The 19,597-nt window shown below is 39.2% G+C and overlaps 1 protein-coding gene across 6 annotated transcripts in view; it reads right to left on the bottom strand.

The window, feature by feature from the left end:
* Pcgf5 (polycomb group ring finger 5) overlaps window positions 1-19,597 on the bottom strand; it is a 119,672-nt gene that overhangs the window by 14,280 nt on the left and 85,795 nt on the right. For 4 of the 6 annotated variants that reach the window (XM_038326154.1, XM_038326183.1, XM_038326193.1 and 1 more), the window contains exons 3-9: window positions 12,656-12,752; window positions 9,505-9,560; window positions 9,355-9,414; window positions 6,269-6,417; window positions 3,503-3,601; window positions 510-599; window positions 321-375 (exon numbers count right to left, since the gene is read on the bottom strand). In XM_038326154.1, coding sequence (XP_038182082.1) covers window positions 321-375; window positions 510-599; window positions 3,503-3,601; window positions 6,269-6,417; window positions 9,355-9,414; window positions 9,505-9,560; window positions 12,656-12,752 — 606 coding nt within the window. The remainder of the gene's footprint in view (window positions 1-320; window positions 376-509; window positions 600-3,502; window positions 3,602-6,268; window positions 6,418-9,354; window positions 9,415-9,504; window positions 9,561-12,655; window positions 12,753-19,597) is intronic. The other 2 variants (XM_038326173.1, XM_038326202.1) reach the window with 1 other exon arrangement.

The raw sequence follows: 19,597 nt of genomic DNA, 5'->3' as shown, positions 1-19,597 counted from the left end.
GATTGACCTTAGGTTTTCTCCTGTGAACAATTTCTCCCTCATCACTAGGGTCAAAGGCACAACAATCTACTCCTAGATCAGAAACCTCTGCTAATGCAGTTATCCTTAAATCCGACTTTATACTTTCAGTGAGTATCAAATCCTACCCACCTCTTCTCTCCACCACAGCCCCAGGGCTATGAGGGCAGAAAAGAGTGTGTCTGTCCCCACTTCATTCACTCACATTTCTAGTAGACACAAGGATTTAGAAAGTACACGACACCTCTGCCCTCAGCCTAGCACAATCCTGAATGTATTTACTCCTGGACTTAAAAACTCACCTTCAAAATATTTAACATAGTCACTGATCTTGTACTTGGACCAAATTTTAGGTGCCTAGGAATAAAGAGGATCCAGTTTTTTCTCTTTCCCAAATTAATTTCTTAAAGCTCCTTAATGATACTATTAAATTTAACTACATAATGATATATAACTAAATATACACATAGGTAAATAGAAAAGCAGTTTACATTTTCTCCTCTTAGTCGCCATCTTGTCATATAGATGAACTCCATAGTATGATCCTTTCCCATAATTTCACCATTGCACAGCACGTCCAACTTTAAAAAGATAATTAAAATAGGTCAGTCCAAAGAAAACCTGAACTCACACTTTTATGTATTTTCAAATTTTAAAAGACTCAGTTATACCAACATAAAAGTACCAGTTATAAAAGAACACTGACTTTTTTTTATTAAAACCACTCTCCCACAGAATGACAATAGTACAGAACTAGATAAAACATTTATCTTGAGCTACACAACCACATCTCATGTTGATACAGTTTAGAAATACAATACCAACCATCTTGATTCATGTTTCTGCAATCCTACAGGTTTTATTCTGTAAACATGGGACTACTTCTTACTGAATGAGAAGAGTGTAGCAAGTGTATAGAAACATGTAGAGTGCAGACATGTAGCAAACTCGTTCTAAATTCACTACTCAAAATCCTCTGAAGTTCCTGGGATGTAAAGGAGTTTCACATTCTCCTTAGCAGAGGGGGGATGGTGTCAAAGAGATGGGGAATATGAGGCATTACTCCTGTGCTCTGGGCTATCATGGGATCAGAGACTGGGCATTACACCTGCTTCACACACCTGTGCTCTGTGCTATCATGGGATCAAAGAGACTGGGCATTACACCTGTGGCACAGACCTGTGCTCCAGGCTACCTGGCCTCTCGGGTGTACTTGTGGATCCTCTTCTCACCTTGTATGAAATGTCAAAACAAAGTCTATGTAAAAAACCTCCCCCTCCTGTTTGAGGAAACCAAGCTTCGAAATGCCACAAGAACCTTGTGTGTGGTTTATAATTCAAAAAAGAATATATAATCTATGTTCATCAAAGGTCCTATAAAAGAGATGTCTCAGTCCTTTAGTTTCTAATAAAAGAAACTGGTTAAGATTTTATTTCAAGTGTGGAGGGGAAAGGAGTCTTAAACAAATCTGTATCTATCTAAACAAAGACTACAATTTTTAACTTGAAGACTAACACAAAATTTAGTCCCAATTATATTAGATATATGAACTAAATTATTGATATTTTAATGATTTGTGGTGATATATAAATTTTGAAATTTTTCAGTTTTTGTATTAATTCTTAAAATTATCCTCTCTTATCCTGTCTGTAAAACAAATTCCTAAGCAAAGATGTAAAAGTGCAATTACTAATCAGGCAGGCTGCACCCACAGTCATCAGCTCAAGTACCCTGTCCCAGTTAGTAACGCTGCTATGGACGTTTAAGACATTTCATTAAATCACAGCGCTGCATGCTGGGCAGCAAAAAAAGTGTAAGACCAATCTATGTCTTAAAGAAAGCAAAGGACAAGTTCCTTGATTGGGATAGATAAGGAATTATTTAAAAACTAAGGTCATAGTACATGGCAGAAGACAAAGAATAGTTTTCTTAGCTCTAGTAACTTCCTGAAGATAAGAAAATTAACTCTCGGGGCCAGCCTGGTCTATAAGAGCTAGTTCCAGGACAGGCTCCAAAGCCACAGAGAAACCCTGTCTTGAAAAACCAAAGAAAAGAAAAAGAAAACTCAGCAAACCAGACTTTAGAGAAGTAAAACTATACATGGTATTTTGCATGAAAACAGATAAACAATACAGTAAGAAAATTTCATTGTATACTTTTCACCATAGCTATCTATAAATTGTTATCTTTTATGTTTACAAATGATTTATTTTTATTTTATGTGCATTGGTGTTTTGCTTGTGTGAGGATGTCAGATCTTAGAGTTACAGACAGTTGTGAGTTGGACTGGGAATTGAACCTGGGTCCTCTGGAAAAAGAGTCAGTGCTCTTAACTGCTGCGTAATCTCTCTAGCCCATGTCTGGAAGTTTTTAAAAGCCACAGAACCAAACTAATAAAAAAAAAATGTCACCTCGACTAGTCATTATCATGGCAGACATTTCCATTGGGTTCAAGATCAGATGCTTCCTCAGACTCCTTCCTGTCAAGGTCTGTGCTTAAATCCCATCACACTTCAGTTCTCTTTTAAGAAGAGACCTATTAAAGGGACTTACAGTCTCATAAGAAGTCACACATCTTAATAGAGTGAGCCTGTATTTTGGTCCCTGCTCCAGATCACCACTAGAGGATAGGGAGCCTGCCCATACTTCAGATCCACCTCCTGTTTGCCTCCTGAGATTTGCACTTTGTCCTCCAAGGCTCAGGGGACATCAAAGAAAGACTTTGTAAGAGGATGGGGAGAGGGGCAGCAGAAAGGGCTTTTCTGGATATGACATAGCCTCCGCACCAACGGACTTCTTGCAGCTAGTTAACAACACAAGACCTGCACGAGGCTGGGCAGAGCATCATCTCATCACAGATGGGAGAGGAGTCCACGAAGCCCCATCCTATGCTGAGGAACTATCGGCAATTCATGGTTGCTTGGGAGAAGGGGTCATGGTGTAGCCAGTATAAGATGTGCTTGTTCCAATAAATAGCCTCTTACCCAGGCTCAAGCAAGGAGTTCTTATTAAATTTAATGGAACACAAACAAAAAAAGGCACAAAAATAGGAGTAAAGTGTACTGAGAAGGGTTCCAAGCAGAGGGGTGATGAGAAAGGGGAGTGGGTAGGAAAGCAACTCAAATTCCCCAGATAAATGTATAAAGTGGTTAGGCAGTAAAACAAACAATTTTAAAAAGTGACACATCTTAGAGCATGCTGACATTATAAAAAGGAAAACTCATTTAGCTAGATATATTTTGGGAGTATTTAATAAAAATTTGACAAATATCTCCTTTAGTTACAAATGCATTAATGTGATTTGCTTGGGATATGTTGTCATAAAATATTATATAAACATTATACTCTTATTCTATTTATCATTATAATAAAAATTACCAGTCTCTACAAAAATTTAATATATCCTTATTTTACTTCTTTTGCTAGAATTTTACTAAAGATAAGAATCATCAAAACAATCACAATTAGATATTATTTTACTTACCTCGTAAGAACTTGGAAGTTTTAGTTTTAAACTTAGAAACTTTTTAATAGTTCCTACAGTGACTCGTGTAGAACATCGAATGAATTTCTTCATGAGACCCTACAGGAAACAAATTACAAAATAAACACTCTGATCTGCTTTGACTAAAACCTTAGGCATTCTCAGGCATGGAAGCATATGTTCGTAATCCCACCATTCAGAGGCTGAGGCAGGATTTAAGTTTTGACTTTCACCGGGTTGCAAGTCTCGTTAAGACCACCCCAAAACAAACTGTACCAAACCAAAAACAAAGGCATGATTTTCACTATATGCTTAAGGATTTTCAAAATGTAAAACAAAACCCAAAACTTTTAATTCTTTTAAGTGAAAATGTTCTTAGTCATTGTTTATGTGCATGACATTCTCCAAGAATGCATTAGTATGTGAATTAGCAAAATCCTGTCAAGTAGACAATTTGTTTTTTTTTTCTCAACAATTTTTTAAAATAAAAAAATAGTTTAAGAAAAGGCCACAAAGATGTCAGTATTTTATTAAATGGTAGGGACACTTGTTTAGCACAGTGCAGAGCTGTAAATAGCTGCAGAGCAGTACTTTCACAGAAGACTTGCGAGAACTCTGGGCAGAGCAGAGAGGCACTGCTCTGCCCACAGCACGCCTCAGCACCTGCAGCTGTGCAGTGTGGGCTGTGGGTTGAGGAAAAGCTTTCCCTAGGCATGGGCCACTGCACTTCTCTATACATCACTAAGCACTGTATGCCTTCATGCGTCTCGTTTTACATGAAGATGGTGGTTCTGATTCAGTCTTAAGCTTGAGCAGAGCCCTCCACCATCCAACCACTCCTCACATCAGTGTCCAACCCTCTACAAGTCAACGATACCTCAGTGACGTCAAAATAGTTACAGGAACATTTTTAAGACAAGGCAAAACAATGTTTCTAGAATTCTTAATTCAGTAAAGTCTGACAAATCTAACAAAATTCCAATCTGTATTACGTGAAAGCTGACTTGGAAAACTCATAAAATAAATAACAAGCATTTTCTCTAGAAACCCTTTATAATGACGTCAAATTAAACTGGCTCTGCTTGCTGGTTGCGCGCACCTGAGAACTGCTGTACAGACATGTAAAGAGGAGAGCCGCGGGCACCACAGGAGGGTGCTGGGTGGAAGACAAGATGTGGAGAGGAGCTAGGAGCTGGCCTTCTCACTGTCTCCTTCCTGACATGTGGAAAATGGAAGCATTGTGCTACAGCCAGAGCTCACAGGAGACTGCCAGGGGTGGGGGAGGTCCACGTCTAACCCTACCCTGCTCAGATGTCTATAAAGGATCACTATTTTGGGAATATCTGCGTATCTGAAGAAATACCACATAGAAAAAGACTGTTTTGTTTCAAGAATGTTACCTTCTGTCCCCACGGCACAAACACCTTACTGTGTCCTGTTGTGCAACTCAGGTCAGATAGGACAGAATTCAGAAATGTCCCCTCCTTCTAAGCTGTTTGCTCTGAGGCCACAGTGTGAGTGCCTGGGTCTCAAGTGCCCCGACTCAGCTACTTCAGAGGCGGAAGTGGACCAGCAGCTGTCAGAGGCTGATAAAATGAAGGCCCCAGATCCTGTCTCCTTTTGCTTCTGAGGAGTTAAAAGACTAAATACAAAGCCGGGCGGTGGTGGCGCACGCCTTTAATCCCAGCACTCGGGAGGCAGAGGCAGGCGGATCTCTGTGAGTTCGAGACCAGCCTGGTCTACAAGAGCTAGTTCCAGGACAGGCTCCAAAGCCACAGAGAAACCCTGTCTCGAAAAACCAAAAAAAAAAAAAAAAGACTAAATACAAGATCTGCAGTGGTCCCTCCTGAGCGCTGAGGGCCTGCGGTTCTAGGAGACAACTCAACGGTTCTTCAGTTTTGTGGAGCTTTGTAAGAACAAAAAAAGTCAGTTCTGTGCTTTTAAGCCCAAATGCTTTATGTTTTCCTCTCATTTCTTTAGTTTTATGATTTATAAAACTAAATCATAGAGTTAGAGAATTAACAAGTGTGACTTTAACTTCTTAAATAATTGGTCCTTTTTAAATTTAAATTAAATCATCCTTTAAGAGATAGCTTAATGTTCAGACACAGGAAACAGGATGAGACATGAGCACTATGCAAAAATAAATTCTTCAAGGATTTGATCAGTTCATAAGCACTCTAACAATTTTACTTCAAAACCTACTATTTTATTAATGAAATATATTAGTGATGGCATTAGAGGCTTATAGAGTTTCAAATAAAAGTAAACGACTGAAGAATATCATTTAGGGCAACAGAGATGGCACCAGTGCTCTTCCAGAGGACCCAGGTTCAATTCCCAGCACCCACATGGCAGCTCACAACCACCTGTAACTCCAGGAGACATCCTCTGATGGCTTCCGCTGGCACAAGGCATGCACATGGTGCACAGCATACACAGAGGCAAAACACCTACACACATAAAACTTAGTTTAAAATAAATATAAAGATAATTAATAAAAAGGTTGGAGACACAGCTTGAATGAAATAACCAGTCTAAGTTGGCTGCTGCATTTAAAAAATTAGCCACTAGATGGTGGCATTGGCCTGGGATGGTTGCAGCAGGATGACAAGGGGCTAGGAAAGCAAGGTCTTGGTCACTCCCAGGTATGGGATTGTAGAGAACGGCATTCAGTTGCACTACATTAACAAAAAACACGAAAGAAATCAATTTTGATGAGCTGGAAATTTTATCAAAAATTAACAGTGAAATTTGCTCACTCACCTTTACTACATTGTCCCCTGACTGCCCATTATTTCGTAAACAATCCAGACAGATAGCAATTTGTGGGTCACTTCTATGATAGTCTTTATCATCTTGGTTTTCATCTCCTTCTTCATCTGCTTTAGATTTATCAACCTTTGAAATGTCATCTGTATAATTGAAACAAAGTCTATGTCACCCAGAGTTGAGAGTCAATAACAATATGGTACTCAAGAAAACAATAACCAACCTAAAATACTTCCTAACTGGTCTGAGGAATAATCAATAATGTTAATACTTTTTAAAACCCTCCAGCATACTCAACAACAGAATATTCATCGAAGGCCATCAGAAACTTAACAGTGTAAGATTTCTAGGTATATTGGAAAATACAAATGAAAAGATTCTGGATTAATTGTATTTGGTATAAAAGACTGCAACTGGTGATTAGGCCACTTTAGAAGTCAAAGAGGATACCAAATACTTCCAAATTCAATTAACAGATATGTTAGAATTAAATAACTTTCAAATTATATTTAACTTTCAAGTATTGACTTTCAAATTATAGTCTCTCTAAATTCTCTGAATTACAAATAGTTCATAAAACCAGCCAGAGAAAAATGAGAATTAGATTTTTAAAAACATGCTTTGTAGTCACTCAACATGTTAAAATTCCATTAAGAAAATATGAATGCTACACGTAACAAAATTTATTTAAAATGTTACTTGCATGTTATTGTATTTATCAATGCATTTATGGAATACCCTGAACAATGTTTCAGACATGCATTGCTAGGCCTGAGGCAACAACAACACGATCGAAGGGCATGAAGTCTAAACAGGATATCACCTCCACAGGCTCCCGTGGGAGGTGATGAAACCTTTAGGAGGTAGAGCCTTGCTGGAGGAAGAGTGGGTCTTAAAGTTTTATTGCTCAGCTCCACTTCCTGTTCTCTTCTTTGTGACAATGGATTCAATGCAAATGAGTCCCCTGCTCTTGATCCCATGCCTTCCCTGCCATGATGTATTGTGTTCTTGACATGCCAGCCACAGACTAATCCACCTTCCTTCTCTTCCCATCCCCTGGCTGCTTCTTGTTAAGTATTTTATGACAGTAATGAGAAAGCAGCACATACCCAGAGTCACCATTCTCAGCAGTATGGTGCCAGGGTACAGGAAAGGGCAAATACAGGATGGGTAAGTAAATGAAATACGTGGCCACGTAAGATTCAGGAAACTTTTCCAGATGAAATCTATCTACCTAAGTTAAATATGAAAAATCAACTAGCCAATAATTACACTTAAAAAGTCTCTCTACCAATGAGGGGCTAAGTTGTTTAACAGTAAAAGCCTTACCTTGTACCTTACAAAAGTGGGTATGTATATAGAACCTATGTACAGACACTGTCTTTTATGACCCAAACATCTAGCTCAATGAAAAGTGCCCTCCCAATCCAAATTAAAGACCAAATCCAAAAATATTTTGAAAAGGAGAAAATGGGGAAAGGGAGATAAAATTCTTATTTTGTGTATAACCCTCACATACAAAGCATAGCTTAAACCTATTCTATAATTCTGACGGCAATTCCATGCGCCTCTGTGTTAGTAAAAACTGGAATACTTATTTTTTTAAACGTCAGGCTGTCTGAGTATATTGTACACAGGTAAAACAAACATTTGGTTTGGTCATTTCACCATCTTTCGTTTTGCTGCTATGTATAAACAGCCCTGTGCCTCATCTTACTCAACTATCAAAGCTCCCCAGCTGAGGGGTTAGTTCTGCAGTTAAGTAAACTACTAGAACCATTATTCCCATTATAAATAAGAAAGAGATCCAGCATTTCCTGGTCCATCTGAAATGGCACTGATTTTATGAAACTTTGAGAATTCAATGGCTTTTTGAGAAAATCAAGGACAGGAGACTAAGTTCACAAATACACAGGGCCACTTTGATGGTATTAAGACATCCTGGATGAAGCCTTGTGTTTAAAAACATGAAGAATGATATTACTTTATAATTTACAAATCCCTTTGTATAGATAATATACAAACAGTTCATTCTCAGTGATTTGCTGAAATCACTGTTACTGTGTGGAAATCTGCACATGTGTGTGCGTGTGTGCATGTTTTAACATGTGCGTGTGTGTGCATGTTTTATGCATGTGTTTATGGAGGCCAGGACTCAATCTTGGATGCTCTTCTCGGGTGCTATCCACTTCTCTGTTTGAGATGGGGTCTCTCCCTGGCCTGGAACTCTCTGATTAGGTGGATTGGCTGTCAGCAAGCCCCAGAGACTGGCCTAGCTCTGCCTTCCTTGTGCCGACTTTTAAACATGGTGTGTTCAAGCGCACATGGAATGTCAAAGGACAGATCTCCAAGTCAGTCTCTCCTGTCACCTTGAAGGGCTGAACTTAGATATCAGGTGTCTGTATTCTGCTGGCCCACGCCTCACTCTTCCATGCAGTTCTGCGGATCAAACTCAGGTCCTCATGCTTTGGAGGCATGTTCTTTAGCCAATGAGTTCTCTCCAGGCCCTGCTGAAATCATTAATTATCACCTAGGTCCCAGAGAAGAAACACGGACACGTGGCCTAGTGATGGGGACACCTTGATGAGCAGACACACTTGTTGACAGATCCAAGACCTAAGCCTGACCTGTCAGTCTTCCACCTGTGTTCCTTCCACAGTCTCAGAGCACAGCAAACCCTGACTTGGCTCTTAGCCACATTTCATTTTTGTCTCCTATTAAAGTGCTTTTATAAGTGAAGTAAAACTAAAATGCCCTCACAATTGAGGTGCACACTAAGATTATTTCAATGCCCTTATGGCTGAAGGGCACACTAAGATTTTTTCTTTGGATATTTCTGGCCTGAAACTCCTGGTACAATCACCTAGTCAGTTCTCTTTCCTCTCTTTTCTTTCTCCTCCCAAAGCCCACTTTCCTCTCTCCAATTGCCTTCAACTGGAGTCACGCAGATGCGCATGATTTAGATACTATCTCATGAAGGGCTCCATGAGTCTTGCACAAGAGAATTGTGAGTGCAGAAAGACACTATTCCACCAATATAACAATGACAGAAGCTTTCAAGAACACACATATAGAGTTACCTTGTCCATTTTCTTGAGGTTTATTTTTCTTCCAAAATTCCAATTCACGCTGAAGTTCTTCTAATTTGAAGGGGAAAAAATGAAAACCATGGAGGATGAAATCTTTAACAGAAAAACTGATTTCACAGTAGAAACCAAATGGCAACTTACGTTCTCGTAGTCCAGGTACCAGCTTAAATATAATTTCCTCCAATGTATTATCCAACCTTCAGGAGTGGGGGTGGGGATAAACAATAAAGATATCAAAATCCAATATGCAAATGGTTGAGATTTCTTACTTTTTACTTCCTACACCAGTGCTGCCCTCACACACAGCACTCCCACTGCACCAGTGCTGCCCTCACATGGAGCACTTCCCTTGGTGGTATACTAGTGGCGGGGGGGGGGGGGGGGGGGGGGAGAATAGCCCCAAAGTTCCCAGCCTTCTCTACAGTTACACCCTCTGAACATGCCTTTGCCATTCTTCACTTGATCAAGATGTGGAGCCTAGATCTCTGAGAATTCCCAATCCCAAGAATAGGGACTACCCTGGAAAATTGCTTAGACCTAAAAGACTGTGGGACAAATAATACTGAGCTTGGACCCAGCCTAGATCTTACGAGGCAGTGCATTTCTGCTCCAGGTACAGCAGCTAGGGGAGTGCTCCACTGCCCTGCTGAGACAGCCCTAGATCACTGCATCAGCAGGCAGTCCACCCCAACACATGGCAGAACACAGCAGTTAACTGAAAGAGCAGGAATAAGCAAAGAAAGGCCAGAATGCTCACTAACCCATTCCAATCGTGAGAAGAAAGGAATGCTTGCCATCTGAAGCATTAATTTAGAGGTGATTCGTCATGTAGCAATAGTTAATGCTCCCATTCTTCAAATCCCTACAATGCTGGTTCTTTTCTAAAAATGAATGCTCTCCATTTCATTTTCTGAGAAATTTAGAGTTTGCCCATTCTAGCTCCATAGATGCAAATTTATCTATCTTGGCATTTTTCTGGTTTTCTTTTCCTGATAATAACATTTTTCCTGGTTTTATTTCTTCAGCCCATCCTGCTGCTTCTACAACACCCACTCTTACTTAATCTTCATACTGTTTAACAGCATGACTCTCTACAGACATCAAACATCTAAAGGAGCAAAATCTCTTCCTTAACTTAAGTGTCTTTTAAAGCTATTTCTGGAGCTGGAGAGATGGCTCAGCAGTTAAGAGTACTTGATGCTCTTGTAGTGGACTGGAGGTCAGTTCCAAGCACCCACATTAGATGGCTCACAACCGCCCCTAACTCTAGTTCCAGGTTTAATGCCTTCTTCTGGACTCTGCACATACTGCTCTAGACACACCACACACAGAGACTGACAGAGGCAGACACACACAGACACATACACAGACATTTGTTTTTAAATCTTCCTTCGACCTGAAAAAATTTGAAGAGGACAGTCTGTTATTTCTGTTACAAACTGTTACTTGCTGCTTTTACCTTCCCAAACTCCCTATAATTGGTCCCCATGACTGCTACAGTTTCACAGCAATCTGACTGCATGACTTAACATCAATTCCCCAAAATTCCCTTTCCCTTCTAAATTGTTTCCTGTCTGTTCTATGTGCCTAAATATTTCTCTTTATCCAACTAATGTCATTCCCCAGTGCTGGGCAGCAGGTTCCAGGACTGTGGTGATATCCTGTTTGTACTCTAGCAAATAAAGTTTGCCTGAAGATCAGAGGGCAGAGCTAGCCACAAGTTAACCATAGAGGTCTGGAGGTCTGTAGAAAGAAACAGGAAGTGATATAGCTAGGTGGAGAGAGAAATATAATGCGGGAGGAGACAGGAACTCAGACTCTTCAGTCTAAGGATTTTCATAAAGGTAAGAACTCTAGTGGATGGCTGCTCTGCTTCTTTGATCTTTCAGCTTTCACCCCCTAATATCTGACTCTGGGTTTTCATTATTAATACCAATTAGAACTTCACAGACACGAAATCTGGATAGTCAGGTCCTTCATATAAAACACCACAGACATCCTATCTAACACATATCTTTCTATAGCTTCAAACAAGCTGTAGTGCGCATATAGTAATAAAATGTGAATGCATTAGTTAATTTTATTGTTTGGGGATAACAACAACAGAATGCTCAGTACAGAAGCAAATTTCCTTGCACATGCATCTGATGGGAGGTTGGTCAAATCCACCGGAAGCAGCACCCAGAGATACCCGGAGTTGAGAATTCCCTGTTGCTCTTCACATGCCACCTTCTGATGTGGAAAATCCTTCTGTAAGTGTTGTTTTTATTGGCTAATGAATTTAATGTTTTGGCCAATGGTTTAGCAGAATATAGTCAGGCTAGAAGAGATACATAGAGAGAGTAGGGAGAGTCAGGGAGACAGACACCCCCAGAGCCTTTACCAACAACCTCATGGCAATACACAGATTAGTAGAAATGGGTTACTCTACGATGTAAGAGTTACTTAATAAGAAGCCTGAGTTAATAAGCCAAACAGTGTTGTAATTATTATAGTTTCTGTGTGATTATTCAGGTCTGAGCACCCGGGATATGAACAGGCAGTCAGTCTCCTACAATCTTCCTTCCTTCAGTTTTTCCATGGGGCCATATTTCCAGAGTCCTCATAGATTGTTGTGGCCTGAAACTAACATGTGGGTAGTTGTTCAGCTCACACCTTAACTCTAGTCTGTATTTCCAACAGATGCTCAATTATTCATCCACCTCCTTTAACCCACGTATGTTAAACTCTCTTATCAAACCCCAACACAGAACACCCCTTAGCTACCTCACTTCCTTAAGGTTTTAAATGACACTACAACACTCCCACATAGGCTCAAAGCAAAAGGACTGATTCTGTTCTTTCTTCCACTTAATTCACACACTTTTCAATGAGACTTACTTGCAGCTACATCTCAGTCTGTCTTCCACATATCCTTTCTTGACGACCTCACATCATCCCTCCTTTCTTAGGTACCATCACCTGTCAATCTCTTTTCTCCCAGCACACTTTTTTTCCTTACCATTTCCTTCCTAATAATTTTATTACCAATACATTTATCCAACCTAGTTCATCTGCATATGAAAATAACTGAAGTCACTCTGAAAAGCCCAAGAAAATATTATCATTGTAGTTACAGATACATTTCCTAATTATGTAACCTTATTTCAAACTTTTATTAAAAGATTTAAAAATGATGTAAAATGTTTTAAATGCCTGACTTACCTTAAGCTCAAATAGCATAATAAATGATAAAGATCACAGATATGCACAATTAATTAAAATCAGACAAATTATGAAATATATTCTTTACCTCAACATTTCTAATGGATTTGTTTCATGAACTTGGTTGCCACACCTCGGACAATCATTGCTGTCTTCAAAGTGCTGGACAATACAGGTCTTACAGACTAAGAAGAAAGAAGACAGTAGATTAAAATTAAACTCTAAAATTACACCCAACTGAAATAAAGTCTAACTGAAATCAAAGCCCACTGCCACAATATCAAAAGACAATTCCAATTTACTTTTATTGTGGCTATTAATATATTTAAAAACTAAATACACTCTAGTCATAGCCCATTAAAAAACTGGTATATTTTACATAAAAAAGGGTCCTTCTCATTTAAAGAAGACAGAGACAAGTAAAAATTACTGCTTTTGCGTTTTTTTCTTTTGCTAAAAGTTTCTTTGACTGTAATATAAACAGTTCTTAGTAAGACTCGAGAGGTGAGACATGTAGCGCTCATGATGTAAGGCACATCATGTCTGTGAGGCCCTGGGCTTATCCACAGCAATGGAAAACCAAAACACCGAAGAGCTTTCAACATGCTCGGACCAATTACACCAACAGGGGGGTTCCTGGGACAAAGCAGCAATTACGACAGAGTCTGGGCCTTGCAGAGTAGGGTAAGTTGTGCTCACAGATGCGACAAAGCACACAGTATAGGAAATGGCTGTCATGTTAACATAAAGGCAGAAGAGGTGAACCGGAATAATGGCTGAGAAATGGACAAGGGTAATTAGAATTCTAAATAAATATTCTAAATGAAGGATAGACGTTTGGAGCCATATGGCAACACAGCTCACACTTCCTCTCAACAGTACTGATCTCTGTGACCATGAGTTCCTTTTATCTTTTACCTATGCTTCTGTTACCTAGTAAGCCAACTGTTTTGTCCAAAAGTGTCCTTAAACAAATGTGAGCAACTTGCAATCCAATTCCTATCCCAGTAATTCCCTTTCCCAGATTATTTCTCTATATTATATCAAATTTTCTCAGGCTATAGAACTGCTACCCTTCCTTCGTTTTACAATTGCCCTCCATGCTACTCTGTTCCCTCACTTTATAGCCCACGTGCCCTGACAGAAGTGAAGTTTATCTAAATGACTGGTCAAGAGCAAAGACCAAGATTCCTACCACTGAGATTAGGTCTGCAAACTCAAGCATATCACACATTGACTAGAGCACCAACAGGGGGAATTCTGCCAGGCATTTAATTTTATAATTACTTATTATATATAGGAAATAACATCACTTATTTCATTTAATTTTTCATTTATTCAATGAACTGAGTATCAGGTATTATACTGGGAGCTGACACTGCAGGAATAAATAACATGAAGTCCCCATCCTTAAAGAGTGTGTATTATGCTTAGAAAGGCATGCAAATTTCAGTTAATGATACGTGGTAGTCTTAAGAAGGAGAGCAGAGCCCCATGTCTGGCAGTTGTTTAGATGCACTGGTCAGGGTGGGCCTCCCAAGGTGACATCTTAACAGATCTTTCTGTGTGGTTTGATGAAGGCACTTAAGTCCTATACTATCTTTCTCTTTCTTCCAATAGTCAAGGATAGTAACCTCTTCACTATAACTCTCCTGAAATCTAGATGAAAGACATCAGAAAACATGTTTAAAAATTAAGATAAAAAGTTAGCCCAATGTATAATAATACAGAAGTATCTGTCTTGTTCTTCAAGATATCCTGACACCTAAAGAATGCATAAATTTTGTTTGTTTGTTTGTTTGATACAGGGCCTCATGGAGCCCAGGCTATGATTTCATTATTCTTGATTCTCCTGCTTCCAGCCCTCCTGGATTACATGTAAACACCACCACACCTAGATTCCAAAGGGGTTTTCAAATGCTTGTTCAAAAGTCAAAATAATGTCTCAGAGGGCTGACTTGTTAAAACAGAGACAGGATTCCTTTAGACAATTCCTGGTATGTACTCTTTCCCAGAGCCACTGGATAACTGAAATTTAAGTGGAGAATGAGACAGATAAGAAACAGGACTAAAGGGTATTTTGGCAAAGCCTAATACTGCTAAAATTGACCTGGAGCTCTGATTCTTGTGGTTCAAAAGTCTTATCACATTAATGAATTCAGCAATCCATTTTTGTCTACCAACCTTGACCAAACACAGGCACATACCATGCCCAGAGCAAATCCTCATCAGGCCAGCCAAGACACGAAGGGTAAGACCCTATCCTCCCAGGGACATCAGTGCTAATCTAAGTTATCTGATCAAAGGGACATAAGGCTGCAGCAGTCAAAGGTACACAGAGTTCTAAAAATGAGATGTGTGAGCTGCTTGTGGCCAAGGCAGTACCAGTACCTGAACGCTGATGAGGAATACTTATCTAAATTCCAGAACTGGATTGTTCAATATGGTAGTCACAGGTCACAAGCTGTTACTGAGCACTTGGAATGTGGTTGAGATGTACTGCAACTGTAAATACACACTAGATTTAAAATATTCAATATAAAAATAACCTCAATGATTTTTATATTATTACAAATTTGAATGACAATTATTTTAAATATATTGAGTTAAATATTAAACTTGTTTCTTTTAAATGTGGCTATGAGATATTCTGTTTAACTTTTACTATTTTGTGCAGATGGTTGTTTTTGTCTGAATGTATGTCTGTGCACATGTGTGCAGTGCCCTCAGAGACCAGATGGCATTAGATTCCCTGGAACTGGAGTTACTTTTTAAAAAAGTATTTATTTATTCATTATGTATACAGTATTCTATCTGTGTATGCCTGCAGGCCAGAAGAGGGCACCAGACCTCATTACAGATGGTTGTGAGCCACCATGTGGTTGCTGGGAATTGAACTCAGGACCTTTGGAAGAGCAGGCAATGCTCTTAACCACTGAGCCATCTCTCCAGCCCCCTGGAGTTACATTTATAGATGGTTTTGAGTCAACATACTGGTGCTGTCAGTAGAATCTGGATCCCCTGGAAGAGTAAGCAGTCAATGATCTTCAGCACTGCACCATCTTTTTGGCCCTGTGCTCATACTAGATATTATTTAGTTACACATGTTGAGTACTTGTTGGGGACGATTAAGAACTAAATCCAGGGCCTTGTTCATGGCAGGCATGTGTTCCACCACTCTTCCCCAGCCTTGTTTAAAATGTTAGAGACGGAGTCTCAGTAGCTCAGAGTGTTCTTGAAGTTACTGTAGTACGGGAGAATTGTCTGTATTCTGTCAATCATGTTTTAAATAAATGCTGACTGGCCAGGCAGGAAGTATAGGTGGGAAAACCAAACAGGAAGTAGAAATGATGCAAGGAGAACAGGAGAATTCTGGGAAGGAGGAAGTTGATTCCTCCCACTCCGGCCCAGACCACCAAAGCAGCAGGATGTGATCTGCCCCATTGAAATAAGGTACTGAGCCACATGGATCAGAATAATGGGTTAATCAAGATGTGAGAGTTAGCCAGTGAGAGGCTAGAGCTAATGGGCCAATCAGCTTATAATTTATGGAGACCTATGTGTGATTTTCTTTGGGGCTAAACAGTTGTGGTTTACTGGGCAGGACAAATATCCCAACAAGCCAGCCACTCATGTTACAAAATGTATAGCTCAAGCACATTATGAACATGCCTTTCCCCTGCCTAAGTGACCGAGGAGCTGGGATAACAGGCATGAGCCACCATGCCTATTGTGGATTACAGTTATTTCTACTGAAGAGTACTGTAAATAGACAGAAACTCCCATCAAGAAGTCAGTTTATTTTCCATAGGGACATTTGAGAATACAGTATTTTATTCAGGTCTGCAAATGAAAAACAAAAGGTTTCTGTGGGTCTGTTCTATGGATGGCAGCACTAAGACCAAAATGCAGGCTTTATGACATGAACTGGAACACTTCTAGAGGTTAAAGCTCAGAATTAGCCTTAAAAATTATTAAAATTTTAAAATAAGCTTAAAAATAAAATTTAAGATGTAGAGCAAACACTCTTTCTATCCTAGTATTCCTCAATGTTCAAATAACTTGGTGATGGCTGGATTGCTATCCTAGTATTCCTCAATGTTCAAATGACTTGGTGATGGCTGGATTGCTGTCAACAGCACTGATAGATGAATTACATATCGCCCATTATCCTAAATATGTATATATTTTTCAACTTCTATGAATACATGTGTATATTCATACATGTGTGTATTGACAAGCAATTCAACATATCAATTCAGGGGTTCTCAACATTTCTAATGTTGCAACCCTTTAATATACCATTCCTCATAAAATTATTTTCCTTGCTACTTCATAACTGTAATTTTGCTATTGTTATGAATTGCAACATAAATACTTTTGGAGAGGTTTGCCAAAGTTGGTACACACTGAATTAGATACATTAATACAATCTAATAATCTGATTTTTCACACAACCTATGCAGCAGTATTTGAACCCATACATGAAGAATGTGAACAGAGGACAAACAGTCTAACACCATGACAGCACATGAAAATCCAGAGTTTATTTCATAACCAATGTATATTCACATGACAGATCTCTTGCTGCTAACTCCCCACTGATCTATAAAACAGAATGAGACTACCTTATTCATTAATTTGGGAGCTATACATAAGTCAACTTGTGGAATTCGATCTCTTTTAGTATACTACATAAATAAGATGGCCTTTTAAAACATTTATTTTTTTTCTTTAAAAACAAAACTCTAGGAAATAAATATATCTCTCATCTGGCTTTTATAAGGTGCTAAAAAACCATGTTTATATTACATAAATTAGAGCTTGAGGAAATCCAGGCCCAAAGTTCAATGACAATGGAAAAACATGAAATGGTGATACGGTTTCTAATGCTTAAAAACTTTCTTCACTAGGAAATTATCTTTGAGTCTTAGTTTATGAACTGAAGTCTAGACTAGCAATAAAGCACACTTTACCTTAAAGAAATGCTCAGCTGTTCTGGCTAACTTAACTGACCTCTGAATGATATTAAAAAGGTCCCAGTTTCTGGTAAGACTATGGAGAACACCAAGTCTTTGTCACCAGTCACTCTAGAGATGTGGACACAACTACATGAACCAGCCGGGGCACAAAGAGTTCAGCTCACCAGATAAGCCAGGTGGAAAAGCACTTCAGTGGCAATGTTAAAACTTGCCGAGCACTAGCCAGATGCCAGGCTCTGGGCTCAAATCTTTGTATGGATTACATTTCGGACTCTGGCCATGCTCCTTCAACAAATGAACAATTGGCTAAAGAGTCTAAGAAGGCTGCCCACAGCTTCCTAAATCATATAGCAGAAGTGGCATCTGAATTTCCCCTTTTAACATCTAAGCACAATGCAATGTATTTTAGGATTCAGAGTATTTAGTCCCTGACCTCAAAAAGACATCTTATCTTATTGTTGCTGCTGTGTGGTGAATAAACACAGGGCCCCAAACATGCTAAGCAAGGACTCTATTCCACACCCTCTTCCACTTGGTATCTTTAATTTATCAGGAGTTCATCATAAACATCATTAAGTAAAAAAATCCAAAAACTTACTAACTGAATTATTTACTTCTACCATTCTTCAAGTGTGAACAAGGTCAGGTACACAAATTAACAGGGAGATGGCTCCCATGCTTTTGAAGAAGTTCTCTAAATTAAGATGCATAGCACACACTGGAACACAGTTTTTAAAGAAGGTATTTGCAGGTTCCCTTTTGGACAAATTCAATTACCCTAAGACTTAGCAAAACTCTCACACTGGGATGGCCAAAAGAGAACTGGGAAACACTGGTCAAATGACACATGGTGGGCAGAAGTTGGTCACAAACATCTTCCTTTACAGAATCTGTTGGAGCCCCCATTCTAGGATGTGGCTCTCCACTACACTATCATCAGAAGTACTTTATCAACCCCAAGGATAAATTACTGTCACAGGACATAATCAAATAGTATGTGAGTTAGGTGCATGAAGGGAAGCAAAAGCACACAGCATGTTCATTCCAGACAACCCTGTCACAGATGTCCACACCTGAACCCCACTCACTCCTGCCATTAGGCAGATGATTTATTCTGCACCTGAGTGTAAGAGAGTTTTAAAAAGGTATCTACCTTACTCAGTTGTTGTGGGGACCAAATGTAATTACTGTTTTATAGTGTTTGGTGGCGTGTAAGCTCTTGGTAAATGTGAGCTCTTTCCGCAAATTAGATTACTGGGTGAGCCTACAGTCAGAACATGGAGAATCAACATAAAGTATTGAATACCATCAGACCATAACCGATTTGATATATCTACCTTAACAGACAGGGGTTCTACTGGAATTGGAATGCCCATCACTTTGTGGTTAATATCCTGTACCCATTTCTACTCTGAGGACACTCTGGAACTCTGATATGATGTTTAAGACACATTAATTGCTTCACCTGGATGAAAACTATCTTCTCATGTAGGACACTTCGTTTTTCTGGGACAAGGTGGGGTGAAGTAGGTTCTTGTCCAAGTCCAACTAACACTTCTCCACTAGATATTTCCTTAACTTCCTGTTCAGTGTGGACCAGTAGTGCCCTGGGCTAGAAGTTAATTCACAGTCACTTCTCAATCATTTTGAAGAAACCTGCTTTGATGCACTATTAAACACTGATTTTACAGCTGAGTTATCTAAGAATTACCTCACTTCCTTATTTTCATGGTTTTGAGGGACATCTGCATAACAGGTACAAGATAATTGTTGGCCTATCTTGGATGCACAACTTACCCACATTTCTTCTCTATCACAGAGCCCAAGTTTCCCAGCTTTGATAACACAAGGTAATTCAGATTTCTCTTTCTGAGCACTAATTCTGACATTACTGACTGTAAAATAATAATCAGCTTTTCTCTCATATTTTTAACATTGCTACCCATTAGTAACACTTTACTTATTCAACTGTCCAAGGCTTGACTTCTGTTAAAAGCATCTAGCTGTATTGGTCTTATCTACCAACTTGAAATCATTTTCCCTCCTTT

The sequence above is a fragment of the Arvicola amphibius genome, chromosome 1, assembly GCF_903992535.2.
Source record: "Arvicola amphibius chromosome 1, mArvAmp1.2, whole genome shotgun sequence".
NCBI lineage: Eukaryota > Metazoa > Chordata > Mammalia > Rodentia > Cricetidae > Arvicola > Arvicola amphibius.
This window is presented reverse-complemented; position numbering and strand designations above follow the sequence as displayed.